This window comes from Syngnathus scovelli, chromosome 4, assembly GCF_024217435.2.
Source record: "Syngnathus scovelli strain Florida chromosome 4, RoL_Ssco_1.2, whole genome shotgun sequence".
NCBI classification, from domain to species: domain Eukaryota; kingdom Metazoa; phylum Chordata; class Actinopteri; order Syngnathiformes; family Syngnathidae; genus Syngnathus; species Syngnathus scovelli.
Window position 1 is genome coordinate 23,811,090 of NC_090850.1, and position 25,401 is coordinate 23,836,490.

General features: G+C 50.1%; 6 protein-coding genes across 15 annotated transcripts; 2 read left to right on the plus strand and 4 right to left on the minus strand.

Moving 5' to 3' along the window:
* Nucleotides 1-255: 255 nt before the first annotated feature.
* LOC125966981 (protein C19orf12 homolog) lies at nt 256-5,314 on the plus strand. Of its 7 annotated transcripts, XM_049717628.2 has the most exons (6): nt 256-388; nt 1,063-1,232; nt 1,878-2,125; nt 2,240-2,294; nt 2,364-2,752; nt 3,219-3,364. In XM_049717628.2, the coding sequence occupies exons 2-4, from the start codon at nt 1,073-1,075 to the stop codon at nt 2,252-2,254; spliced, it is 423 nt and encodes a 140-aa protein (XP_049573585.1). In that variant the 5' UTR covers nt 256-388; nt 1,063-1,072; the 3' UTR covers nt 2,255-2,294; nt 2,364-2,752; nt 3,219-3,364. The 7 variants fall into 7 exon arrangements, with proteins under 7 accessions (XP_049573585.1, XP_049573584.1, XP_049573583.1 ...); XM_049717627.1 differs by lacking the exons at nt 2,240-2,294; nt 2,364-2,752 and adding an exon at nt 5,184-5,314 and having other exon boundaries at nt 3,219-3,440; XM_049717626.1 differs by lacking the exons at nt 2,240-2,294; nt 2,364-2,752 and adding an exon at nt 4,321-4,829 and having other exon boundaries at nt 3,219-3,440.
* Nucleotides 5,315-6,454: 1,140 nt separating this feature from the next.
* LOC125966995 (gastrula zinc finger protein XlCGF57.1) lies at nt 6,455-7,878 on the minus strand. Its single transcript, XM_049717648.1, has 2 exons — nt 7,731-7,878; nt 6,455-7,620 (listed from the first exon to the last, which is right to left on the minus strand). Exons 1-2 carry the CDS (start codon nt 7,846-7,848, stop codon nt 6,470-6,472), a joined length of 1,269 nt encoding a protein of 422 aa, XP_049573605.1. The 5' UTR covers nt 7,849-7,878; the 3' UTR covers nt 6,455-6,469.
* Nucleotides 7,879-8,462: 584 nt separating this feature from the next.
* On the plus strand, nt 8,463-10,462 carry LOC125967005 (oocyte zinc finger protein XlCOF6.1). Of its 2 annotated transcripts, none has more exons than XM_049717663.1 (2): nt 8,463-8,606; nt 8,875-10,462. In XM_049717663.1, the coding sequence occupies exons 1-2, from the start codon at nt 8,507-8,509 to the stop codon at nt 9,777-9,779; spliced, it is 1,005 nt and encodes a 334-aa protein (XP_049573620.1). In that variant the 5' UTR covers nt 8,463-8,506; the 3' UTR covers nt 9,780-10,462. The 2 variants fall into 2 exon arrangements, with proteins under 2 accessions (XP_049573620.1, XP_049573619.1); XM_049717662.1 differs by having other exon boundaries at nt 8,476-8,606; nt 8,872-10,462.
* A 4,477-nt stretch (nt 10,463-14,939) lies between these two features.
* On the minus strand, nt 14,940-18,642 carry LOC125966980 (histidine decarboxylase). Of its 3 annotated transcripts, XM_049717621.2 has the most exons (12): nt 17,966-18,642; nt 17,728-17,900; nt 17,476-17,589; nt 16,967-17,089; nt 16,748-16,885; nt 16,526-16,669; nt 16,374-16,440; nt 16,121-16,283; nt 15,945-16,035; nt 15,772-15,870; nt 15,537-15,638; nt 14,940-15,380 (listed from the first exon to the last, which is right to left on the minus strand). In XM_049717621.2, exons 1-12 carry the CDS (start codon nt 17,991-17,993, stop codon nt 15,168-15,170), a joined length of 1,455 nt encoding a protein of 484 aa, XP_049573578.1. In that variant the 5' UTR covers nt 17,994-18,642; the 3' UTR covers nt 14,940-15,167. The 3 variants fall into 3 exon arrangements, with proteins under 3 accessions (XP_049573578.1, XP_049573577.1, XP_049573576.1); XM_049717620.2 differs by having other exon boundaries at nt 16,121-16,440; nt 17,743-17,900; XM_049717619.2 differs by having other exon boundaries at nt 16,121-16,440.
* Nucleotides 18,643-18,790: 148 nt separating this feature from the next.
* On the minus strand, nt 18,791-22,057 carry LOC125967000 (zinc finger protein 878). Its single transcript, XM_049717653.1, has 3 exons — nt 21,479-22,057; nt 20,828-21,013; nt 18,791-20,567 (listed from the first exon to the last, which is right to left on the minus strand). Exons 1-3 carry the CDS (start codon nt 21,573-21,575, stop codon nt 19,693-19,695), a joined length of 1,158 nt encoding a protein of 385 aa, XP_049573610.1. The 5' UTR covers nt 21,576-22,057; the 3' UTR covers nt 18,791-19,692.
* Nucleotides 22,058-22,202: 145 nt separating this feature from the next.
* On the minus strand, nt 22,203-25,384 carry LOC125966968 (E3 SUMO-protein ligase ZBED1). Its single transcript, XM_049717593.2, has 6 exons — nt 24,908-25,384; nt 24,569-24,774; nt 24,345-24,406; nt 24,138-24,246; nt 22,791-23,996; nt 22,203-22,609 (listed from the first exon to the last, which is right to left on the minus strand). Exons 1-6 carry the CDS (start codon nt 24,976-24,978, stop codon nt 22,281-22,283), a joined length of 1,983 nt encoding a protein of 660 aa, XP_049573550.1. The 5' UTR covers nt 24,979-25,384; the 3' UTR covers nt 22,203-22,280.
* Nucleotides 25,385-25,401: the final 17 nt, after the last annotated feature.

Here is a 25,401-nt window from a genome sequence, read left to right on the forward strand (position 1 = left end):
CAAGACATGGCTCACAACAGACAAACAAGTAAACAAGTATAACAAAAGCGTGCTGAATAAATAATGAATAAATAACACAACAATAAATAAATAAATAAATAAATAAAAAGGAGGAGCAGAAAAAAAAAAGGAGCAAGTGCGCGTACAGCAGACATTCCCGAAAGTAGCGCAACAGTGCCGCACGCTACGCAGAAGGGGGTAGCGAGTTCAGGGCCCTAACAGCCTGGAGAAAGAAGCTGTTGGCGAGTCTGGTGGTTAATCCATTTTTTTACAATTGCGCAGCCATCCCTACCAGCCTCCTATTACGTCATCCAAAGCCGACCGAAAGTCGGTGACGAGTCTCCAACAACAGCACGACCAAACTTCGTTATTCCGACAAGTGTACCGGGTAAGAAAAGTTTGAATACATTCCTTTTAACACATTACAGTCAAACAAAGTAACGCTTTTGAAGGGAGAACGTGAAGCGGCTAACCTAACTTTAGTCGAGGAAGTAAGTGTAGTGTAGGCAAGTGTCAAAACGAAACTGGATGTAGAGTATTTCAGGTCCACCCTTCATCTGTTCTCGCAAGGGGATCAATTTGTTGTCCGTTGTCCCAGGTAAAGTAGGCACACCCTAAACACAATTCAACTGATTCCAAAAGCTGGCTTATTTGCTATCATCTATCAAGACAAGACAAGAGCGACCCTTGTTTACTTCAAACCTCAAATATCAGAGTCCCTGTGTCTTTTCAGTCATGACCTCTTGAGACCTTTTGGATATACGTATATGATACAGTCCCCTACCAAATGGTGTCATGTTAAGTGGTTCAACTGGCTTTTGGGTTTGAAATGGTCCTCCTTTGTGAGCTTTGACGAGCCTCTAAAAATGCCCAAAATGAGGTCTCTTTGGGAATTGCTTTTTGATTTCTTTTTTTGTGTGTAAATGCATTTATTATATGTCTGCCAAGTCAAAATGGCTTGGAGGTTTCATTTCCGCCTCAAAGAAATCAATGACTTTGGAATTGTTTTCTGCTGTGCTTGACAAATGCTACGCCGCGATGTGTGATGTGCTTTTGTCGCAGAGTTAGCAAGATGGCTCCCAGGGTGGATGACGTCGTGCGTCTGTGCTGCGACATCTCGGCTCACGAGCAAATTAAGGTGGCGGTCAAAGGCGCGGCCCAGGGAGCTTTCGTGGCGGGCGGCGGTGCCTTTTTGGGAGCCCTGGTGGGCGGACCGCCCGGTATCGCCGTTGGTAAGAACAACGACAAACTTGTATGGCAAATCGTCTCCATCGACAACGTGTGTGTGGGTCAGGTTGGTAGAATGAATTCATGACTACGACATGCAAGCTAACTCAATGCTAACTTGGTTGGCTAAGTCTCCCGCTTGAGCACATTCTTGTACAGTTTGAAATCATGGGGGGAATATACGTACACGCTGCACAGGGAGTTAGTTGCATGAGGTAAGCTTTTGCGATGACCAAAGTGTTTTAAAAACGCCCATCAACATTAGAAAGTCAGAAAGCTGGCGACGATCATGAGCACGGAGAAAGTGAAACGTGAGTGGAACACGCTGCTCTGGTCAGGACTATTTGCTTGAGAGTTATTTGTAGAAGTTATTTGTGGCTTGCGGGATTTTCCAAACACACAAATAAATCACCATCGCGGCCAAGACAGCTGGCGTTAGCTGACAGCAGGGTCAACTGGACAGAGAAGTGCCACAAGGTGGAGTTGTCTTTTAAGGGAGGGAGGGACGGATGGAGGGACGGACGGACGGACGGACGGAGGGAAGTCTGAGGTAAAAGGGCTGCAGAAAGAATGGACAGCTGGGATGGGAGGAAAAGTGGCTTGAAGAAAAAAAAGAGCGCGCGTTTGACTCCCTTGCGTGTGTCCACCAGGGGGCGCGCTGGGCGGCCTGCTGGGGGGCTGGCTGGCCAGCGGGCAATTCCGGCCGCTGGCTCAGATCCTGACCGAGCTGCCGCCGGCGCAGCGCGACAGACTCTACGAGGACGTAAGCGCCGTCCTGGCCGGCTTGAACTGGACGGACGCGGCCCAGCTGGTGGCCTTGGTGACGGGCAACGCCACGTTGCAGCAGCAGGTGCTCGCCGCCCTGCTCAACTACGTCACCAAAGAGCTCCGAGCCGAGGTGCGCTACAGAGACTGAAAGTCTGAAGCTTGTGCCCGCCCCTGTCGTTTTTCTCTCACTCGAAATGATGTACCTACCACATTACACGTGTTTCATAATAGTTCTTGTTTACAGCCGCTTTTGTCTTGAGGTATGTCCACAATGTGCTACGGTTCTCCAAGATGAATGGGTGAGCGAGCAAGCGAGCGCGAGCTATGTTTTCATCGCATGCGTAAAACCTGAACGTCTCCGTCCTCAGTGGGCTGTAGCGTCCGTCCAAGTTCTTCCGGGTCATCGTTCCCGGCAAAATTCCCAGGCAAAAACGAGACGTGGAAGCTTATTACCGAACGAGCGTCGACGAACCATCTTGAATGAAGGAGCATTCGTTTCATCTTCGAACCTGCTTCCGTCGGTGCAAGCTTCTCGAGCTAGCTAGCTAGCTTAGCTTAGCTTAGTGTAGCTTGCTAAGCAAGCAGGGATCAAGTCTAACCCGTTGTGGCCATCGAATGAAAATGTATGCACGACGCGTGAAAGAAGAGTTGGACGAGGAGAAGGAGCGTCAACTTGCGGAGGAGAAAGAGCGACAAGGGCAACTTGCGGATGCCGCTTGCGAGCAGCCCCGGGCCCGACATGTGGCGCACACGGCAGGTTTGTTCACTCACGATCGCCGGTTGGCTAACTCGTGGCAAGTGCGTCAAGAAACAGTCGTGCAAGAGAGAGACAGAGACAGACTCCACCATTCATTCATTCATTCATTCATGTAAGTGCTAACGCCGAGTCCCCCTTTGAATGGTGCCCGCTGATTCCTCCTCCTTTGCTGTCCATGCGCTCCTTTCTTTGACTCCATTCATACGAAACAACGGGACCGCAGTGATAAAGGCAATGTCATGAGTTTGATACCAGTCGAGAATAATTGGCCACCCACCCTTTGTGATTAAGGGCTGTAGAAATAAAATGGACTCGACTTTTTTTTCCCCTGGTTTAATATAATACACACTGCCTCAACATAACCCTGACACGAAGAAACACAAAGTTAAAAAAAAAGAAAGAAAAAGAGAGAGAGAATGGACTTGGACTGAGCAAAGCTTGACTTGTGTTTTCTTGTGTCCTGCAGACCTCAAACAAAAAGATCTTGGTCCTGAGCTGCAGGCACCAAAGGCTCCTCAAATTCAAGAGGAGCAAAATCCAGAGACCTCACACATCAAAGAAGAGCAGGAGGAGCAAATCAACAAGTCTCCATTGACTGATGTCAGTGTCAAGATGGAAGACGATGACGGCGAGCGCCGTGGAGCGGACGGCCTCTTTGCTTCACTTGATGATGAAGAACACTCCAAAGGTGATATGACACGTCACGCTGACAACAAACGTGTTCAATGTTCTCAGTGTGACAAAACGTTTGCCTGCAAGTCAAACTTGACAAAACACACAAGAACACACACTGGGGAAAAACCTTTTGTCTGCTCAATTTGTGGGAAAAGATACGCCAGAAACGGACACTTAACCATACACACAAGAACACACACTGGGGAAAAACCTTTTGTCTGCTCAGTTTGCGGGAAAAGGTTTGCTCAAAATGAGACTTTAACAGCTCACACGAGAACACATACTGGAGAAAAACCTTTTGCCTGTTCCGTTTGTGGGAAAATGTTCTCTTTAAAGGCCAATTTAACCAAGCACACAAGAACACATACTGGGGAAAAACCTTTTGCATGCTCATTTTGCGCTAAGACATTTTCTGTCAAGGAAACCTTAAAAACGCACACCAGAACGCACACCGGGGAGAAACATTTTGTCTGTTTCATTTGCGCCAAAAGATTTGCTCTCAAGGAAAGCTTAAAGAAGCACACAAGAACACACATTGGGGAAAAACCTTTTGCCTGCTCTGTTTGTGATAAAAGATTCACTGTGAATTCACATTTAAAAACACACACGAGAACACACACTGGGGAAAAACCTTTTGCCTGCTCCGTTTGTGAGAAAAGATTCTCTGTGAAGTCACAGTTAAAAAGACATACAAGAACACACACCGGAGAAAAACCTTTTGGCTGTTCAGCGTGTGAAAAAAGATTCACTCGAAAGGAACTTTTAAGAGCGCACACGTGCGCGGCGGACACACTGAAGAAACGCCTACTTGTGGCAAAAGCTTCTTTGTAAAACCGCGAGTTTACGCCGGCCGGCCGGACGGCGAGAGAGAGAGAGAATCTGTTCTGTTGCAGAGTGCGTGGCAAACCATTCTGTCTTAAGGATCGGCTCGAGAGACAAAAGGAACTCCGTCGGCCATCGCTGAATCTGCCGACGAAAAGGAGGCTGTCTTGAGAATCCCCAATTCCTTTTTTACTCCCTTTAAACAAACTCTGGGGTTTTTTTTCTTTCACTTTGATTTCATTGAAAGGAATAGTGATCATTGATTTGATTGATTTTAATATGATATACAATGGCTCAAATGTTTTATATATCCCAACACAGCATTTTGCCTAGAAAGACATGAAATGAATGGTCACGTATTCTAAAAGAGTGCTAATAATTCCATTGAATACAACGGCGCGCGTCAAGTAACGTCAGCCACCGTTTCACGAGTGTTTTAGCAACACTCGTGCATTTGTCATCCTGTCTCTTGATTCAAGTTTCCGAGAGTGGCTAGGTAGGGGCGACCCACAAATGTTCAACTAATACTGTACCGTTGTGTGCTGAGTTGTAAATAAAGTTAGTTGAAAAGAAAATACAAGATTGGTTCTTGACAATGCTCCCTCCACAAACTCAAGCGAATGTCCAGCGTGTACGTGTGTGTGTGTGTGTGTGTGTGTGTGTGTGTGTGTGTGTGTGTGTGTGTGTGTGTGTGTGTGTGTGTGTGTGTGTGTGTGTGTGTGTGTGTGTGTGTGTGTGTGTGTGTGTGTGTGTGTGTGTGTGTGTGTGTGTGTGTGTGTGTGTGTGTGTGTGTGTGTGTGCGTGCGTGCGTGCGTGCGTACGTATGTTAAACCTTTAAAAAAAAAGTTGATTCACTACACGCACTGACAGGATCAACTGCATATTTTTTGGCGTTCTTATTTTTTCTTTCTAACTTTTTTTCCCCCCCGCACAGGTACAAATGCAAGGAGAAACTAGCCTGGAGTGTCGGCGTGTTGCTTCCGGCGCCAAGCGCAGACGAGCTAGCGGCGCGGCGCAGCGCAGGTGCTCCCGGCGTCCGAGCCTTTAGCGCTGCGGCCAGCCCCTCAAACGGGGGAACATCCCCCATTTGCGCCCCTGCCGCCTACTCGCTCATAGCCGAGGTGACCTACCTTTCGCGCCTTCAAGTGGTCCTCCGTGCCATCCATGACGTTGCTCTTTCTCGTCACTTGCAGGCTGAAAGTCAGCATCCAGCCTTCTGGTCCATGCTGGCGCCACACACTGCTCGACAGCAGACACCAACCGCCAGTAACACCCGGTGAGTAGGGATTAAGGAAGACTGCGCTCACGCAAGCTCATTGAACACAACCAACTTTATTAGTGAGCTAATGAGAATCCAACGGCAAAGCTCGCCCAAAGCTCGGCTCATTTGGACTCGTTCCGGACACAAAGTTTGTGACGCGCGGCGATTGAAGTTATTACGTTGAGATCATCTCATAAATTTGTGAACAGTCACCGTAGATATGAGGAATAGCGATTCAGAAGGTAGAATCCCATGTAAAGAAAAGAGAAGGTCATTTTACTTTCAAGTCAATACCATGCCATTTTCTTTGGGCGGGTGGGTCAACGACACGCTCTAACTGACCATCTGAAAATCATTGGGAAGAGATGACCCAGTTGGGAAGGAGCCAACGATTGGCAGCACAGCCTCACTGCCCGCCTCGAGTTCATTCGACCCATTCATTGAGCACCTGCACACTTGTGTCTCTTCACCTGACGTTTCACGTGAAATCTTTTGTCACACGCTGCGCAAGTGAATGGTTTCTCCCCAGTGTGCGTTCTTACGTGTGATACCAAATGCTCCTTCTGAGTAAATCTTTTATCGCATTCTGAGCAGGCAAACATTTTCTCCCCTGTGTGTGTTCTTGTATGTGCAATTAAATGCCCCTTCTGAGTGAATCCTTTCCCACAAACTAAGCAGGCAAAGGGTTTCTCTCCGGCATGAGTTCTCGTGTGCAGTGTTAAATTTGTCCTCTTGGAGAAACTTTTACTACAAACCGTGCAGGAAAAGGGTTTCTCGCCAGTGTGCGTTCTCGTGTGTTGTATCAATGTCGACCGCACGCTGAACCTTAAGCTGCAAACTGAGCAGGTGAAGGGTTTCTCTCCAGTGTGTGTTCTTATGTGTGTTCTCTAAGCGGGTCAGGTTCCGGTGATGCCAGAGCATGGAATGAGTGGACGAGTCGCAGCCTGAGTTTGCTCACTTTATTTTGCAGCCTGAGCTGAGCGAGCGGCGCTCTCCTCGCCTCCACACTCGTGTCCCTCGAGGTCACACTTGACCTTGAAGCTTCTTTTACACGCAGTGCAATTGAACGCTTTCTCACCAGTGTGCACTCTTGTGTGCTCTGCCAAATAAGCCTTTCGAGTAAATCCTTTGCCACAAAATAAACATGCAAAAGGTGCTTCCCCGCTATGTGTCCTTGCGTGCCTTGCCAAATCTCCCTTCTGAGTAAATCTTTGAGCGCATTGTGAGCAGGAAAAGGGTTTCTCTCCCGTGTGTATCCTGACGTGTTCTATTAAATGTTCCTTTCTCGAGAATCTCTTATTGCAGAACGCGCAGGCGAGTGGTTTATCGCCGGTGTGTGTTCTCGTGTGCCTCGTTAAATGTGTCTTGGATGAAAATGTTTTAGCACAAAATGAGCAGGCAAAAGGTTTGTCTCCAGTGTGTGTCCTCATGTGTTTGGTTAAGTTTCCCTTCATGGAGAACCGTTTATCACAGACGGAGCAGGCAAAAGGTTTGTCGCCAGTGTGCGTTCTTTTGTGCGTGATTAAGGTTCCCTGCGCGGAGAATCTTTGAGCACAAATCGGACAGGCAAAAGGTTTTTCCCCAGTGTGCGCTCTGGTGTGTCTTATCAAATCGCCTTTCTGAGTGAATGTTTGGCCACAAACTGAGCAGGCAAAAGGTTTCTCTCCGGTGTGCGTTCTCATGTGTTTGGTCAAATTGCCCTTGATGGAGAACCTTTTGTCACACACGGAGCAAGCAAAAGGTCTGTCGCCAGTGTGTGTTCGCGAGTGTGCTTTCAATAATGACAGCCTGTAAAAAGTTTTGGCACAATGAGAACACTGGAAAGGCTTGTCGTCGGCGCAGCGCGTCGCATCGCCTGGAGAGTGATCGTCATTGTCTGAAGATGTCATGTTGTCACCTTCCGATAATGGCGCTATGAGGCCTTCTGACCGGGCTCCTCCGTCACTTTGCTCTCCGTCGCCATCTTCATCACCTTCTTCACTCTTCACGGTGACAACCGTGAATGGAAACGTGCTGACATCCTCCTCCTGCTCCTCCTCTTTAATGTGAGGAACATTGGCCTTCTGCTGCCCAGGACCGAGACGTTCCTCCTCCTCCTCCTCACTGACGTCTTCATGACACAAGACAACAAATTGGGCCTTTCATCAGTCAACTTTCCTTGTGGGATATGGAGGTCGTCTGCGTTCCAGAAAGGAGTTAGCAAACAAGGGAGAAACGCACCTGCTCTGGGCAAGTCAACCTTCGAGTTGCAATCAGCGTCCAGTGCTTGACTGTTACATCGGCTCGCACACAAGTCTTCCGCGTACTCTTCTTCTTCTTTGATGCGTTTTGCGCACATTTCGACACTCGCGGCTTGCTTTGCGATGTGTAGCTGATGAACGAACGGGTCGGTCTCTTTGTTCGTTGGCGGCTGGCTAGCAAGCTAAACTAAGCTAGGCTAGGCTAGCTAGGCTATCTCGAGAGCCTCCGCCGGGATGCCCTCCCTCTACCGGGACGGACGAAAAGATTTCATTCACGGGGTGCAAATTCTTGTCCAGCGGAGATGGACGAACTGGCTTCCGTGCGCTTCAATCAATGTTCGAACGAATGTTCAGTCACGCAAGCGCGACGAAGGCAGTAGTAAAGCTCCGCCGCGGAAAGAGCACAATACGTCACGTCCGTTTACGTCGTGGTAAACAAACGTCATTTCCGCTTTGAAATCCTCCAGTCTCGCAGCCTTCGAAATGGTCCCCTCGCTCGGTGGCTATCGCGTTGATTTCCCCAGCTGGCTGTCATAAGTGTCATGTGTTCTCCGAACGCGACCCGGAAGTCGTCTCAAGTCACCACCGGTGGCATTAGCAGACAGGCGCGAAGCTATTTCACACGTTGCGGAGCGGACTGAAAGTTACGTCCATTATCACTGGACATTCATCAGAGAAGCCCGTTTGGCGGCAGAAAATGACTTTGGGGCGGGCGGTCGGTCGAATGAAAGAAAGAGTCGTCGTTGTGGCGTGAAAATGTGCGCGCATCAAACAGTGCAGCACGACGAGGAAACAAAAGAGAAGATGCGACAACGTCAACAACTACTGGACGCTCAGGTTGTGCTCCAAGAAACAGGTTTGTACATTTCTTTTCATGCCAATGACCTACATCGCATCCCCCTCCTCAAAAATGTCAATCATGGCGAATGACACTATGAAGAACGTATGGCTTCTTTTACACTTGACTCGGAACAGAAATGTAAATCGTTATCATACCTGGAAAGCATTGAGCGGAAATAAGCCACCATGTCAAAGTCGCAAGATCAGACTGGACTGGCCTGGCCTGGCCTTCCTAAAGCCTGTTTTTTTTTTCTTCTTCTTCTTCTTCTTCTGCTGTCCAGCAGATGTCAGCAACGACCTCCATTGGGAGCAGCTGGAGCCAGAGGAAGAGGAGCCAGACCCCCCTCCGGGTCACACTTGGATTAAAGAGGAAGAGCAGGAAGCTGACATCGGCAATTTTCCGTTGACCGTCATTGTGAAAAGCGAAGATGAAGGTGATGGAGACGACTGCGGAGGATGGCAGTCGGGCAGCCTCTTAGCACCGCTGTCCGACAGTGACGACGTGGCGTCACACGCTCCTGACGCCGACGCTGGTGCTGGTGGAGAAGATGAAGGCTGGAAAGCTGATGGCACAGCTCACGCTGACACTGAACGTGTGAAATGTTCCCAGTGTGACAAGACATTTTACAACAAGTCGACGTTGAAAAGGCACACACGGACGCACACTGGAGAAAAACCTTTTGCCTGCCCAATTTGTGCCAAAGGATTCTCCATCAAGACCAACTTAACGCGGCACATAAGAAGACACCAAGGGGAAAAAGCTTTTGGCTGCTTAGTTTGCCATAAAAGATTCGCCATCAAGGAAGATTTGAAAATACACACGAGAACACACACTGGGCTGAAACCTTTTGCTTGCTCGGTTTGTGGGCAAAGCTTCTCCAGAAATACAATTTTAACGACACACAAACGAACACACACCGGGGAAAAACCTTTTGCCTGCTCCGTCTGCGGTCTTCGATTCACTCAAAAGCCAAATTTAACACGACACGCCAGAACGCACACTGGCGAGAAACCTTTTGCTTGTGCCGATTGTGGGAGAACATTTAACCGAAAGACAAATTTAGCAACGCACACAAAAACACATGCTGGGGACAAACACTTCAGTTGTGGCGTATGTGAGAAAAGATTTCATGTCAAGCGTGACGTTAAGAGACACAAATGTGCTGGTCAGAAGAGTAGCCATCAGTGAACAACCAAACAAAAAGCCACATTGTGGCATTATTACATTGTGTACTGTAGTTGACCCATCGGTCAAATAACAATTTGGAACATGGTGAAAGGATCATTCAAATGTCTTTTGTTTTGCAGTTGGCTTTAGATCGCATTGTAAAAAGTGCAGAATGTCACTAAGTGCGCCGTGAAAGGTCATTCCAATGTTTTTTGTTTTATGCGCTTAGCTTTGGATCGAGTCAAAGAGTTTATGGCTAGTCGAATTTGGATCCGTAAAGGGATTATTCAATTATTACAATAAGTTTTCAGATGAGAAGAGTGAATAGAATGCTTTTTATTCTATATGCACTAGGGGGTGCTGTTGCTTTTCCACGCCGTAAAAGGAGTCTTGAAAGCAAGCGACTGTCCCATTTATCTGCAGGTTGGTTTTTCTTTTCGGAGACGCATCAGCGTCATATTTGGTAGAATGATGTGAATCAAAACGGACCGTTTATGCAGATTATAAGTGACCCAGAGTTGAAGTTACCTCTCTTTCTGGATCGAATAACTCCGTTTCCGGGGTAACTTACTGCTCGTACGTAACCCGCTTTCTGGAATACGGCGGCGGCCCTGATCGTGGCTTGCTGCAATTTCACATTAGATTGCTGGTTTGAAATTTACTTGTATTATTATTATTATTATTTGAATAAACATTCGAACTTGTCTGGTGTTTTATTCCTTCTTTTTATTTTTTTGGTTCATGAAAACAAAAATCGGACATTTATATGACAATATGTATATGTATTTTACGTTGTGTAATATGTGTTGGTGTCCGCCAAAATAAAGAGCAAGTAGTCAAATAAACATTCTTGATACATACAAAAAATGCATACAGTTATTAGGTATACCTGAAAATGGTGGTGTACCTAATGGAGTGTCCGTGTGACGTCGCAGATCAACCAGCCAATCAGGAGGTGGGGGTGGGGGCGGCTCTGGCACTTTTCACTTTCAGTTCAGCTTTGGCCATGATTTTTCCCTAATGAAGTGGCCTGTTATTAGGTACACCTGAAAATGGCGGCGTACCTAAAGGAGTGTCCGTGTGACGTCACAGATCAAACAGCCAATCAGAAAGTGGGGGTGAGGGCGGGTGTGGCACTTTCCACTCACTTAAGCTTTGACCATGATATTTCCCTAATAAAGTGGCCTGTTATTAGGTACACTTGAAAATGGCGGTGTACCTAATGGAGTGTCCGTGTGATTCCCTCGTTAAGTGCAGGTGCGTGAAAACTTTTAGCTCCTTTTGAACGTGAAAGAAGCTAAAACTTTTCACGCACCTGCGCTTAACGAGGGTCACTTGGAAAACATGCTGGAACGCGGCCCCGAGGACTAGAGCTTGACACCTGTGACCTTTGACCATGCTATTTCCCTAATAAAGTGGCCTGTTATTAGGTACACTTGAAAATGGCAGTGTACCTAATGGACTGTCCGTGTGATTCCCTCGTTAAGTGCAGGTGCGTGAAAACTTTTAGCTCCTTTTGAACGTGAAAGTGGCTAAAACTTTTCACGCAGGTGCGCTTAACGAGGCTCACTTGGAAAACATGTTGGAACGCGGCCCCGAGGACTAGAGCTTGACACCTGTGACCTTTGACCATGCTATTTCCCTAATAAAGTGGCCTGTTATTAGGTACACTTGAAAATGGCAGTGTACCTAATGGAGTGTCCGTGTGATTCCCTCGTTAAGTGCAGGTGCGTGAAAACTTTTAGCTCCTTTTGAACGTGAAAGAAGCTAAAACTTTTCACGCACCTGCGCTTAACGAGGGTCACTTGGAAAACATGTTGGAACGCGGCCCCGAGGACTAGAGCTTGACACCTGTGACCTTTGACCATGCTATTTCCCTAATAAAGTGGCCTGTTATTAGGTACACTTGAAAATGGCAGTGTACCTAATGGACTGTCCGTGTGATTCCCTCGTTAAGTGCAGGTGCGTGAAAACTTTTAGCTCCTTTTGAACGTGAAAGTGGCTAAAACTTTTCACGCAGGTGCGCTTAACGAGGCTCACTTGGAAAACATGTTGGAACGCGGCCCCGAGGACTAGAGCTTGACACCTGTGACCTTTGACCATGCTATTTCCCTAATAAAGTGGCCTGTTATTAGGTACACTTGAAAATGGCAGTGTACCTAATGGAGTGTCCGTGTGATTCCCTCGTTAAGTGCAGGTGCGGGAAAACTTTTAGCTCCTTTTGAACGTGAAAGAAGCTAAAACTTTTCACGCACCTGCGCGTAACGAGGGTCACTTGGAAAACATGTTGGAACGCGGCCCCGAGGACTAGAGCTTGACAGCTGTGACCTTTGACCTTGATATTTCCCTAATAAAGTGGCCTGTTATTAGGTACACTTGAAAATGGCAGTGTACCTAATGGAGTGTCCGTGTGATTCCCTCGTTAAGTGCAGGTGCGGGAAAACTTTTAGCTCCTTTTGAACGTGAAAGAAGCTAAAACTTTTCACGCACCTGCGCTTAACGAGGGTCACTTGGAAAACATGTTGGAACGCGGCCCCGAGGACTAGAGCTTGACAGCTGTGACCTTTGACCATGCTATTTCCCTAATAAAGTGGCCTGTTATTAGGTACACATGAAAATGGCGGTGTACCTAATGGAGTGTCCGTGTGATTCCCTCGTTAAGTGCAGGTGCGTGAAAACTTTTAGCTCCTTTTGAACGTGAAAGAAGCTAAAACTTTTCACGCACCTGCGCGTAACGAGGGTCACTTGGAAAACATGTTGGAACGCGGCCCCGAGGACTAGAGCTTGACAGCTGTGACCTTTGACCTTGATATTTCCCTAATAAAGTGGCCTGTTATTAGGTACACTTGAAAATGGCAGTGTATCTAATGGAGTGTCCGTGTGATTCCCTCGTTAAGTGCAGGTGCGGGAAAACTTTTAGCTCCTTTTGAACGTGAAAGAAGCTAAAACTTTTCACGCACCTGCGCTTAACGAGGGTCACTTGGAAAACATGTTGGAACGCGGCCCCGAGGACTAGAGCTTGACAGCTGTGACCTTTGACCATGCTATTTCCCTAATAAAGTGGCCTGTTATTAGGTACACATGAAAATGGCGGTGTACCTAATGGAGTGTCCGTGTGATTCCCTCGTTAAGTGCAGGTGCGTGAAAACTTTTAGCTCCTTTTGAACGTGAAAGAAGCTAAAACTTTTCACGCACCTGCGCTTAACGAGGGTCACTTGGAAAACATGTTGGAACGCGGCCCCGAGGACTAGAGCTTGACAGCTGTGACCTTTGACCTTGATATTTCCCTAATAAAGTGGCCTGTTATTAGGTACACTTGAAAATGGCAGTGTACCTAATGGAGTGTCCGTTTGATTCCCTCGTTAAGTGCAGGTGCGTGAAAACTTTTAGCTCCTTTTGAACGTGAAAGAAGCTAAAACTTTTCACGCACCTGCGCTTAACGAGGGTCACTTGGAAAACATGTTGGAACGCGGCCCCGAGGACTAGAGCTTGACACCTGTGACCTTTGACCATGCTATTTCCCTAATAAAGTGGCCTGTTATTAGGTACACATGAAAATGGCGGTGTACCTAATGGAGTGTCCGTGTGATTCCCTCGTTAAGCGCACCTGCGTGAAAACTTTTAGCTCCTTTTGAACGTGAAAGTGGCTAAAACTTTTCACGCAGGTGCGCTTAACGAGGGTCACTTGGAAAACATATTGGAACGCGGCCCCTCGAGGACTGGATGTCGACACCTCTGGTTTAAGTGAAAAGTGGCACACCCGCCCCCACTTTCTGATTGGCTGGTTGATCTGTGACATCACTCAGACATCCCATTAGGTACGACGCCATTTTCAGGTTTCCCTCATAACAGGCCACTTCCTGATTGGCTGTCTGATCTGTGACGTCACTCGGACACTCTATTAGGTACACCGCCATTTTCAGGATTTTGGGGGACATCAACTCATATAACAATGTAAAACACATACATATTGTCATATAAAGCAGTTAACCAAATGTCTGATTTTTATGTTTTAATTGGTGAATATAAAAACAAGGAATAAGACACCAGACAAGTTTTAACATAAATGTTTATTGAAAAAAATATATATATATTAAAAGTAAATTTCAAACCAGCAGTCCAATGTGAAATTGCAATAGATATATTGGATAACAAAATTTAGGCGTATATATGCATACACGTTATTTGAAGTGTTCTAAAATCAAGATGAGCCAAATTGAAGCATCATCTATCTCCCCGTTGTTGCATAACGGCGCATCCCTTCATGCAAGAAAGTTAGCCGTTAGCTTGGAGAAACCGCGCGTAAAAGAAGTGGTGGTTCTTTCTTTCTTTCCTTGGCAAATCGTAAATCGACATTCTGGCTTACATAGTTGACGCCAGGAGGGAGACGACGCAACACGTTCACTGACTGATCCGTTGATGCACGCACGCACGCACGCACGCACGCACGCACGCACGCACGCACGCACGCACGCACGCACGGAAGGTAGGAAGGAAGGAAGGAAGGAAGGAAGGAAGGAAGGAAGGAAGGAAGGAAGGAAGGAAGGAAGGAAGGAAGGAAGGAAGGAAGGAAGGAAGGAAGGAAGGAAGGAAGGAAGGAAGGAAGGCAGTTGTCCCATTGCCTCGTTCGCCAACGGGAAAGTCCGGCTTCGTTCCCTCACTGATCCGTTCTCGCGATGAACTGGAAATGCAAATCACTCTCTCACAGATCCGTTCTGTTGGTGAACGAGAAATGCAATTGACGACTGGACGGGAAGTGACGTCATTTTCTTCTTCGTTTTGTTTTACGGCGAGGTGGCATCAGCTTCGATGCGCATTACTGACACTCACTGGTTGAAGTCATATGAACTGAACTCTGGTTCACTGAAAAAAAATCGTGAATACGCAGAGCAGGTTTGTTCACTTGTTACGATCAGCGTTTAACTTTCTAATCTTGTTTGTTTGAACTACGTTTTAATATTCAAACTACGTTGTAAATAACTATTTAGCATCAGATTTGTGGCTGCGATGATGTAACCTAGCAAGCCAAATAGTGGGGAGCTTCAACCGCATTTAAAAAGGGTTCCTTAATTGTAAAATATGGATGGATCGATGCTCATGCTACTATTCGAGGGACGGACGGACGGACGGACGACATCATTTGACCGTACAGCAACCAACTAGTCAATGATGTGCAGCAAATGAAGAGATGTCAGAATCCGCTTTATTGACCAAGTTTGTGCATGATCAAATCCAACACCAAGAACAGAAAGGCAATTTCAAATGAGAAGAATATCGAGGCTGAACGAGCAACGTGGCCGACGTAACACCCTTGGCCGGCCGAACGATGAAGAAAAGTGCCGCTTCCGGTCCCGGCATTTTCCATGCGTTACGTCGACTCGATCGATATTTGTTTTCCCGACCGGTCTCTTAAGGCGTTTGAGTCGCGCGTGAGTCGGCGAGGAGATCGCAAGCCATTTTGGAGATGATGCTCCAGTCTCGGCGGATGTCCTCGGCCGTGGTGTGCTGAGAGGTCACGACGAAGCGAATGATGCGTTGGCCGTGAATCTCCGCAGGAATAAGGTAGAGGGCGCCGCAACGCGTCAGTCTCCTCAGCAGCTCCTGGGTGGAGGCGTTACCTTCCTACCCACCCGAGAAGAGAAAGGGAGCACTCCGCTCAGCCAGACATCAGCCAGACACACACACACACACACACACCCAACGGCCGGTCGGCCGATCGGACCTCCCTTCGGAGTTGACTTTGTGTCTACAGTTGAATGCCAAACGGGAGCGACCCACCTTGAGACAGAAAACCACCAGGCCGAGGTGTCTCTTTGCGGGAACCTCAAAGTTGGGCTCGCCTTTTATCAGCGTCTCCAGGAGCTCTGCCATCTCAATAGTCTGAAAAGCCCCCCAAAAAACAAAACAAAGGTCTGCCCAAAGGCGCCATTCCCCAAGATGTTGGGGAGCGTCTGCTCAACCTGTCAATCACAGGTCAGAGTTCACAGAGAGAAGAACTTGAAGTGGAGCGTACGTGTCTGATATGTCCCTGGAGATTTGTCAGTCCAAAGGAACGCATGACGAACCACAGCTTGAGGGAGCGGAACCGGCGACTCAGCGGAATCTGCCAGTGCTGCGCGGACAAAAACGGGAGCGCCGTGAGCGAGCCAGCGCCCCCCAAACCGCTCGCTCGCAAAGCGCTCGTACCATGAAGTCTGGGACCGTTTGGGAGTTTTCGTGGCGGAGATAAACCGGGTCGACGGCAAACGTCTGTTGCAGTTTGACTTTGTCCTTGACCCTTGACCGGAACGGATTGGGCGCATTTCACGGTACACGCTTCACAGCACGTCGTTCTAACCATCAATGCGTCACGGATGATTCACCATAAAGCTGCGCAGTCGATGTGGACCATCATCCATTTGGGTGGGTTAAAGACAAACGAGTGTGCAAAGTCCACGCCTTGAAGGGACCAACGCAGCTCCGGACACAAGTAGGCGGAGCCGGCGTAGGCCGCGTCCACGTGGAGCCACAGTCCCTCTTCCGCACCTGCAAAATGTGGCCAGCCGGCCCGCAAAGTTACGCCCGCAAAACTCACCGGGAGGGAGGGAGGGAGGGAGGGACGACAGGAAGACGTACACACTGGTCCCAATTCTGAGAGCGCATCAAAGGCGCACGTCGCCGTGGTTCCCAAAGTGGCGCACAGCTGAGCAAATGAGACAATCAGTGGAGCACCGCGCCGCGCCACGCCACGCCACGCCGCTCAGCTCCACTCCGACCTAACTGAATACCAGAAACGGGACCAGCCCTCTGCTCCTGTCCTCTCGTATGGCCCGCTTCAACGTCTCTCCTCTCAGCGACAGATGCTCGTCTGTGGCGAGGAATCGGACCTTGACCAGAGCGATCTGCGCCGCCTTTTCCACCGACGAGTGCGCCTGCCAACACGAGGAAAGCTCACCGGACCGGACCGGCTTTTTCTTTCTCGCCTTTTGGCTCGCCGTCCGAGTTCTGACCTGATCCGAAGCGTAAGCCACTAATTTTGAATTGAGGACCGAGTCGTCCGTTTCGCGGTCCTGCTGGGCCCGCAGTGTCACAATTCGGTCTTTCCTGGCCGCCAGAAGAGCCACAAGTGTACTCTCACTGACGGTGCCCTATTTGCAGGGAGTGTGGGGGTATCACACCACGGCTGCCCGGTCGGTCAGCCGCCCCGCCGGTCGGCCGCCCGCGCTCACCTGGATGATGCCCCCTCCCCGGCTGTCGCTGTGGTAATGCAGGAAGAAGTGCGGAAGGCCCAAGGCTTTGCAAAGCCAGTCCATCACATTCATTTCCAACTCTGTGCACGCTGGACTGGAGGCCTGCCAACACAAAATGGGAAACGCCAAGATTAGTTTCGGCCAAACATTTGGTGCAGCGCTCGGGTCCGAAAAAAACATTCATATCAAAGTCGTCAGGCTTCCCGAAAGTCAAGGAGCATTCAAATGGACTCAGCCATGTTGTCCAGGTACCTAACGACAACGGGCTCAACAAAGCGTTTACGGTCATCTTAAAAAAATGGAGCCATGGCCTTTTTTTTTTTTTTTTTTTTTTTTACCCCTGAAAAGACTCCAACAAATATCGATTTTTATTTTGGGAGGGAGGGAGGGGGCAATACTAGAAGATGATGAGGCTGTGGCTAGTGTTTTCCTCTCCAACGTAAAGCCATTTTGTGTTTGCCGGCCATCCAATTGTGGGTCCTCCTCACCCACGTGAAGCCAACACAGCCGATGGCGTTGGCCAGCATGTCGGCCAGCATGGAGGGCCACGACGTCACATTGGCGAAGAAGGCGTGCATGTGCGGACTCTGCCAGTGAACCACCTGCGGGCGGCAAAGAAGGCCGACTGAGCCGCTCGGTCGGTCGGTGGGTCGGCGACGAAAGAAAGCTAAAGAAAGTCTTAGTCGCCAGCGAGCGGCATCAATTGCGGGCGGATGGCGCCACACAGCGGCCAAACTTACTCCCGGCATGATCACCTTCTCCACGTCATCAAAGATGCTCTGCCAGTCTTCGGGCTCGGTGGGCGCCGTGTCGGGAAGCAGTTCCCTCATGTAGCCCGGCTGGACGTCGGGAATGACGCGTCTCTGGCGGATGGAGCTCAAGTACTTTGTGATGTAGTCCACCAGCTCCTTGCCTGCACGTCAGGGAAAGAGCTGGCGCCACCACAGCGGCGACAAGGCAGGCGCGACTCGTCCTTACCTCGGCGGTTGTATTCCTCAGCCTGCATCCTGGTGAGCGTGCGTGCGTGCGTGCGTGCGTGCTTGTGTCGGGCTGGGTGGCTGCGACGCTGCCTGCCCGAGCCGCGTCGTCGTCGTCTTCTTATAGCCGTGACTGGCTGGCCGGCAGGTAAGGCCACGCCCTCGACCGCCAGCCAGCCAACGCACACAAGCAATTATCTGTCATCCAGCTTGAAACAAATGTCTGCACCTTGTGATAACATTTGCAGAGGTGTCAAACACATTTTGACTCATGACAGAAGGGTCCTAAAAATTGCAGGCAATATCCATTTTTTCAAGTGAAAACCAGTCGTTGTCAATGCAGGGCCTGATCAAATGATGTGATGGGCCATACTTGGCCCCCGGCCGGGCTTTGGCTTTGACACCTACGTTGTAGACCCAAGATTGCAGCCTAAACAAAACAAACCTTCCTTGCGGCCAGCGCACACATCGAAATGTCCAAACAAATGTGTTTTTGAACACACTAAAGACGCGACGTGTCCGCTTTGGTCGTTCAGGACAAAGAGCGATGCGATGCCATGCCATGCCATGCCATGCCATGCGATGCCATGCCATGCGGTGGCGAGGCAGAAACGCTTAACCCCCGCAGCCATTTAGCTCCTGCAGCGACGCCAGCGTCTTGTGATTCCTGCAAATATTTGTCAGCAAAGAATTCATTTGCGTACAACACGGAAGAGGGTGCGACCTCCCGAGGCGCGCTTGAACTTGACTTCAACTTGAGACCGGCCGCAGTTGGAATTCCAAACACTCCAATGTATCAATAAAGAAAGGACAAATAAGCAACAGCAACGTGGACGTACTCCTATTAATTGATACAAAGTGAGTTAGTCAATCAGAACCAGTGGCAGGCACAGCATACAGAGCTTTGTACCTTTCCATGACGCGGAGGCACGGCTAGCGGGCCACCATAGCAGAATTTCACTACCTGTGATTTACCACCAAACAACAGAAGCCACTTTGGAGGCGCAGACTCCATTGCGGCCTCATCCAGATTCATACGCAATTGGGTCATCTCCTGTGTCCAAAGGAAACAGTTGGGCAAGTTGGCCATTCCATTTTTGTTTTCCTTGCTCGACGACTGACAAAACGCAACCGAATCAATGAAATGACTGATTCGTCAAATGAATCATACCTTTGCTTATGATGAGCAGAAAAGCAAAGTAAAAAGTGCCCTTAGAAAGGTCTGCACCTTTGCTTTTGACGGGAGGGAGGGAGGGAGGGAGGGAGGGGGCTTTTTACAACTCTGCTCTAATGGCGGTAGCAGTTGAAAAGCCCGATATATGCGCAGCGTCATCATCATCATCCAGGATTGAACATGATCAAGGTTAATTACAAAGAATTAGCTCAGAATACATTGAGCGTGCTTATTGCTACAGCATCGACTTCTTTCATGAGATCTACGTGTCGCAATCATATTGCCATGGCCTGTTTTTGCCAACATGATGCAGCCCCCAATGTACAGCTAGCTACACAGCTACACGTGCCAAATGCCGTGATACAAAATGATACAAAACGCCAGCTCGACTTTAGTGATCCAGCGCTTGAAAAACAACCGTTGTCGGACATAAAGTCCAACCAATAGAAACAGTTCAAAGATGAATTGAGTCACAGCGGACAAATACAATGAGGCGTTCTAATGGAAGGCTGTGACTTTGAAATTGATTTGCGCAGCCAGCTGACTTTGTTTCTTCACTGTCTGTTTGAAGCTTGATGCCCACTACTTTTCTCCCCAGCACAATGATGTATGGTAACCTGATACTTATTGGCAAAGCGTTTAGCGCACACATTGCAGCTGAAAGGCTTCTCTCCGGTGTGCGTTCTCGAATGCCTTCTTAAATGTCCCTTCTGAGCGAATGTTTTAGCACAAACTAAGCAGCCAAACGGTTTCTCTCCACTGTGGGTTCTGGCGTGCTTTCGTAAGCTTCCCTTTTCCGAGAACCTCTGCTCACACACTGAGCAGGCAAAAGGTTTTTCCCCGGTGTGTGTTCGCGAGTGTGTTCTTAGATGTCCCTTTTCAGTAAATCTTTTGTCACAGACTGAGCAGGCAAAAGGTTTCTCTCCTGTGTGTGTCCTTATGTGTGCCTTTAAATTGCAATGCTTCCGGAATTTGAAGTGGCAGACTGAGCAAGCAAAATGTTTTTCCTGAATGTTTGTCAAAGGGGCTCCTTGACTACAAAGCGAGCAGGCCAAAGCTTTTTCTCCAGTGTGCATTTTGAAATTGTACTTGGCTTCAAATGTTTTGTCACACTGAGAACATGTCCAGCGCGTGTTGTCTGTCGGACATGAAATGCTGCCCGAGTGTCCTCCGTCATCCTCACGGTTATTCCGAGAGTGCCAAATGTCGTGGCGGTGATCTGAAAGCGGAGCAAAGAGGCCGTCCGCATGGGATCTTCCAGGGTGGCCTCGGCCACCTTCAGGTGTCATGGAGTTGCAGCTGAGAGGCCCCGTGCCTCCGCCCTCCTCACGTTGAAGCCGCTCTTTGCCGGTCGGCGGCATCTCGGTGACCTCCTCCTCCTCCTCCTCTTCCTTAGCCTGAGGTGACTCTGGCTCCTGTGGACTGACGTCTGCCAGACACACACACACAAGAAGACAAATCAATCAAATCTCCCATAGCTTTTGTTTGTAGCAGTCAGTGAAAAGAGTTATGACTCAAAAGTGCCATTTGTGTTGAAGCCGCTTGAGAAGGGTTTTCGTGCAAACGCACAGAAGGATCAGGTGAACGTCATTGACCACTGATCTAGTTTTGCTGGAAATGAGTCACGTTTGGATTGCGTCATCTTCATTAGTCCATCAGGCTCTGATGGCCGTCTGCTCTGACCCTCACCGTCTTCACTTTTCACAACGATGCCAATGAACGGAACCTCCTGTTGTTCCTCTTTGACGTGAGGAAGCTGCAGCTCGAGCTCCCGTTCTTTCGTGTGGGCGGGCTCTGGCCCCTCCCACTCCTCCTCTTTGACGTTGGCGAATTCCGAGTCGTGCCGCTCAGGACCGACATCTCCACCTGTGACGCCTGCAAGACACCAAAAGACATATTCTGGACAAGTCTTACTCCTGTCACTAGGTCTTCTTGGGAAAGTTTATGATGAGATATTCTTGATTGATCCTCCCTCATCAAGGTGAGGCAGCTTTCAACAGTAAGCTACTAAATGATTTAAAAAAAAAAATAAAAAATCAACTCCAAGAAAATAGTCTTCTCGATAACATCAAGATAGATTTGACCAATGAATGACTTACTTAAGTAAATTCAAAGTCAAAGTTAGTAGCTGATATTTTGGCACAGGTGTGGCTATCCTACGTGCACGTTTCACTTGTCTGTCTTTCTCCCATTCAACAGACACGACTGATAGGATCAGCAAGCTCTGTAGGAGCCTGAGAACAATCCTGATCACGATTTGAACCGCATGTCGGGCGGGCTTCATCAGCGACTAAACAAATGAGAGAGAGAGCGAGCGAGCGAGCGAAGAAGGTAACGAACCTGCAGTGTGCAACACCACTGGAGGATGTTGGAGAGCCTCGTCCTGTAGTTGACCTTGATGCTCGTTCTCCTCATTTGTTCCACTCTTTGTGCCCATTTTCACACAAACGCGGTTCTCCCAAAGGTGGCAAGGGGAGCCGGAGCCAGAGCCGGCCCTGTGGGAGAGAGAAACACTGGGCGGCTAATAAAAGCTAAGCTAAGCTAAGCTCGGTAGAACGTGCGGCGACGGCCGGCAGGAGTTTATCCGGAAAGTACTCTTTCAAGTGTGACGTTTAACTCTGGTTAAGGATTTATCTACATCCATCCGCGCGACCAAACTAGTGTTGATATCACGGAACCGCAACGTTGAGTGCCCGATCCTCTTCCACGCAGCATCCGCTCAGAGAACTTCATAGCCTTGTCGTTACTGCCATCTAGCGGTAATAGCAGTACATAGCACATAGTCCTTCACCATCACAAGTCAAAACTTTGAACGGTCACTAGAAGTATTATGATTCGACATTTGTTTCGATAAGATTTTTTTTCACTCTTCTCCTACCCAGGTCCCCTTTGTTTTCCTTTTGGTAATTTCAGACGCACTCAGCGATCATACGCAGTTTGTCCAAGTGGCCTGCCTGCCTGCCTGCCTGCCTGCCTGCCTGCCTTGAGGCGGAAGCGCCACCAAGGCGACAACCCACGTTCCCGTCTAACAGCTGTTAGAAAACCTAAACAAAGCAAATCAAAGGAACGTCTCTCAACACTACATTTAATTGCATTTAGAAAAGAAAATTCTCATCATCCATCCGGCCGGTCGGTCGCTCGCTCAGAGACTTTGATTGAGCAACGTCACGATTTCCACACTTTTGGGGCTGAGTCGGTTTCTCTTCTTGCTCACAAGTTCTCCACATTTGGAGAAGACCTGCTCGCAAGGAAGCGACGACGCCGGCGTGCACAGGAAATGCTTGGCCAGCCGGAAGAGATGCGGGTAAACGTTGCGATGGCTCAGCCAGTAGGCCAGCGGGTCTTCCGCTCGCCCCAGGGGCGGGTCGCTCACGTAGCGCTGCACTTCCAGCGTGGCGTCCACCGAGGCATTGCGCGACCGCCGCATGGCTTCCGAGGCGTCTCTGTCCAGGCTCTCCCAGAGGTCGATACCTGCAAACGGGGTTCGGGTTAGCGTCGCCGTAGCGCTTTCGCCGCAGCGCTTGCGCCACTGTAGCGCTTTTGCGCCACTGTAGCGCTTTTGCCGCCACTGTAGCGCTTTTGCCGCCACTGTAGCGCTTTTGCCGCCACTGTAGCGCTTTTGCCGCCCCAGCGCTTCGGCGATCTCACCCACCCGCGACGTTGGCCGGCGACGAGGGCGCCGACGCAAAGGGCCGCTCTTCGGCGGGCGTGCGCATGATGACCTGCGAGCACTGGGCGGCCAGGCGTTTGACCGAGGTCTGCGCGCGCGCTTGATTGTAGAAGCCAAAGGTTTTGAATCTGGGATCCAGCAGGGTGGAGAGGCTCAAGGCCGTCTGGCTTTCCAGCGTGTCGAACCTTTCCTGCATGACCGAGAGCAGGTTGTGCGCCAGCTGCTTGGCCGTGGCGTGGCTGGTCTTTTCGTTGGCCTCGTGCAAGTGCAGCAGCAGCATTTTGGTGATGGGGATCACCTTGGAGGCCGACAGTCTCTTCTCCTGCGCCATCTCCAGGCTGGCCTGGTAGAAGGGCGCCAGCAGGTGCAGGCACGCGGCCGCCGTTTCGTGGTCCTGAGAGGACAGCGGTGGCGGCGGCGGCGGCGTTTCCAGCCCGGCGAGCGCCGCGCCCACGCACCGTCGCTGCTCCGAGAGGCGCTGGAGCATGAGGAAGGTGCTGGTCCAGCGCGCGTCCGCCTCCTGGACGAGCGGCGCGGCCGGAGCGTCCGTCTGCGCCTGCGCTTGTCTCAGCTTCTCTCTGGCGCCGGCGCTGCTCTTGAAGAGAGCCACCAGGTGGCGCGCCCTGCCGCGGAGCTCTTGCAGGCCCGCCGTGGCGTCCAGAGCCTTCTTGACCACCAAATTGAGCGAGCGGGCAAAGCAGAGCGCGTGTCTCAAATTGAGATGGCGCACCGAGGCCACCATATGGGGCGCCGCGTCGGTCACGATGGAAGTCACCTTGCCCTCGATGGCCCACTCCTCCATGAGCGCCGTCAAGCTGTCGGCCACGTGACTGGACGTGTGCGATTGCGGCAGAGGCCGCACGCCCAGAAGCACCGTGGCCACTCTCATGGCCTGGTCCAGAAAGTGGCAGGTCACCGCCAGGCAGGCGTCCGCCCCCACCGAGCTCCACGTGTCGGCGGTCAGGCTGACGGCTTCGGCCTGGCGCACGGCCGCCTTGGCCTTGCTCCGCTCCTCCTCGTATTTCTCCAGCACCATCTTCTTGAGGGCCCGTCTGGACGGGAGCACGTAGGCGGGATCCAGCGAAGCCACGAGCGCCTTGAAGCCGCAGTCGTCCACCACGGAAAAAGGTTGCCAGTCTTTCACCACCATGTTGGCCAGCGCTTCGTCCAGCTCCTGCTTGCGGCCCGCTGAACGGCAAGACAAACAAATGACGGACGGGCAAAGTTGCTCAGCTCGCCGCCCTTGGCCAAAGCGCTGGCTGGACTCCACTCCACTCCACTCCACTCCACTCCACTCCACTCCACTCCACTCCACTCCACTCCACTCACTTGCGGTGCCCTGTTTCAGAGCGGGTCCGTGCCTGGCCGTGTAGTGCCTCACCATGGACGACGTGTTGCCGTGGTACTTGAGTTCGGCCGAGCACACCAAGCACTGGACCTGGGCGCAAGTGCGTATTAAAAACCGAGTTCAAGTTCCCAGCTCGGCTCCTCCGTGTCGACGTTGGCACCCTGGCTGGCACGCTGGCTGGCACGTACCTTATCGGGGGTGATCAGACTGAAGTATTCCCACATGTCCGAAGAACGACCTCTCTTCCTGTCTTGCTCCATAATGATCAGAGAGATGTAGTATGTCATCAATTTGTCAACAACAACAACAACAACTCAAGAGCAACAACGATAGCAAATTGCGCAACCGATTCCGAAAATGAAGCGGTTGCTGCTTCACACGTCACGTGCTTCGGCAAACGAGCTCAACAAACCTGCTCCGTGGAGCGCAACTCGGGCGTCCAGGAGTTGCGTCTCCTTCTCCTCTGTAACGCCACAAACGTCCTCCTCGTACTCTTCCTCTTTAACTCCGCAAACTTCCTCCTCGAACTCTTCCTCTTTAACTCCGCAAACTTCCTCCTCTTTCACACGCTTTGCACACATTGTGACGCACGCGATAAGCAGCACACTGAGCGGTGCGCTGGGAAGAAGAAGAAGAAGAAAAAGCAACCGAAAGGCGTCTCTGCGTTAGCGGCTATCTAGCTAAGCTAGCTAAGCTGAATTGAGAATGCACCGAGACGACTTGAAGCTGACACCAAATTTTCATCAAGAACCTTTTCGTGCAGGATAGTGGTGAAGGATGCTTCGGCCTGTCTACCGCGAACAGGAGACGAATGCTTTCCATAAGAAAAGCGGCTGCGCTAGCAACATTTTGCTGCAATGCTCACGGCTGCGTCCGACGATGCCCCGCGCGCGTCATGTCGCATAGCCCGACGTCACTTCCGCATCGTCTCTCCGCCACTTGCCAGGCGGAGGGAGACTCGGATGTCGGTCGATTTATTGATGTACTACTTTGGTATTGATTGATTGGTTGTTACAGCGGCCCACTTGGGCTGGCCAATAAAGTGCTGCCGTGGCGACGAAGAGTTCTGAGCGATTGCTTTGATCTGACTTTGACCGCAACCTTAAATGAAATGCTCATCGCCATTCAACACTTTCGAGGGGCATTACCAGCATCTGACTCCGCGTGGAACAGCAAAGAGCACCGACCTACATCAAGCCAGTCGAAAATGGGGATTTCTTAACCCAACTCACTTCATTCCTTCCC